Source organism: Acanthamoeba castellanii (assembly GCF_000313135.1).
Source record: "Acanthamoeba castellanii str. Neff unplaced genomic scaffold scf7180000083756, whole genome shotgun sequence".
NCBI classification, from domain to species: domain Eukaryota; phylum Discosea; order Longamoebia; family Acanthamoebidae; genus Acanthamoeba; species Acanthamoeba castellanii.
The window spans coordinates 6499-7854 of NW_004457446.1; the positions used below are offsets into that span (position 1 = coordinate 6499).

At 53.8% G+C, this 1356-nt stretch overlaps 1 protein-coding gene across 1 annotated transcript; it reads right to left on the reverse strand.

The window, feature by feature from the left end:
• Positions 1-15: 15 nt before the first annotated feature.
• ACA1_309100 (Sel1 domain containing protein) lies at positions 16-853 on the reverse strand (the record flags this gene model as incomplete). Its single annotated transcript, XM_004339847.1, has 3 exons — positions 16-170; positions 293-401; positions 569-853. The coding sequence occupies 3 exons, from the start codon at positions 851-853 to the stop codon at positions 16-18; spliced, it is 549 nt and encodes a 182-aa protein (XP_004339895.1).
• Positions 854-1356: the final 503 nt, after the last annotated feature.

Consider the following 1356-nt stretch of genomic DNA (forward strand, 5'->3'; position numbering starts at 1 on the left):
CTTTTCGTCTGAGGATTAGAGGATGTTACCGCGTTCGGCTGCCTTCTTGTAGAATTTGACGGCTTCCTTGAGGTCCTGCTTGACGCCGTCGCCGTTGCGGTAACACACGCCCATGTCGTAGATGGCCATGTCGCACCCGCCCGCAGCCGCTTGCTGCAACATCTGAAATCCTGTTGGATCGGTGCGTGTGCGTGTGCGGTGGTGCGTGTGCGTGTGCGTGTGTCAGCACTTCCAAGCGGCCAGCACCTGCAGCAGCACCCACGCCAAAGGGCGGGGAAGAGGAGGAGGAGACCTTTCTTGGCATTCCTGCGCACGCCGCGGCCAGATATGAAGCAGATGGCCAGGTTGCGCAGGGCCAACATGTTGTCCTCCGACGCCAAGGCCTCGTATATCTCCACCGCCTGTACCATAAAAAGTATTTATTTATGTATTTATTGTAATACACTATATCCTGTATTATTGTTGTTATTTACCTATTTATTTATTTATTTATATATATGTACTTATTGCCCCAGAGAGGTGGGAGGCGTGCCTTGATCCAATCGATGCGCGTTTGGTCGTGGCTAACGGCTTTGGTGCAGCAGCTGAGGTCTACGGCGGCGAGAGAGTGGCCCATCTCGGCAGCACGGGCCAGCAGGTCCTTGCCCTTGGCCGTGTCTCGAGCAAGGTTGCTTTGCTGCGAGTAGCGGTGGCCCGCTATCAGCCGGCGCCCTCGAAAGTAGAAGCGCTCGGCCTCCTTCTCCCATCTCTTCTGCTTCTCTTCTTCTTCGTTGCCACGGCCACCAATCAAGCTGCCCGCATACAAGGTCAAGAATCCTCCCTCCCCTCCTATCTTGTTCAGCCAGGCAAACATTCTTCCTTTTTGATTGCACCTAACCTGGTTCCTGCCAAGTTTGATTCAAGAAGCTGCCCCGCCCCGCAGATGCACAGCATAATCGAATCGCCGATGCGTCGGGAAGGTGATCTTGTTGCGTTGAGAAGTTTGGTCGTCAAATGGTTGTCAACGTGACGGCCCGTTCCCCATAAATATGTCTGCAGCCCATATTAAAAAGAAAGTAAACAAATGAATAAATGAATAAATGATACTTCGCTACACTCGAGTGATCACTGGCACGACATTCACAAGCTCCTCTTTTCCTTGGAGGTTACCTGTTGGATGAACACATTACACGAAGCCCATGAGAAGTCGCAAGACACCTTCTCGACCAGCGTCCATGGACAGGATGGCGAAGATGGTGGCGGTGGCAGAGGCTGACCCACGGAAAGGAAGATGCTGCCGGGTCGAAGCAAGCGGGCCGCCCGCTCGGCGATTCCCTCCATCAGCGTTCGCCCGAACGTCACACAGCAGCAGAACAC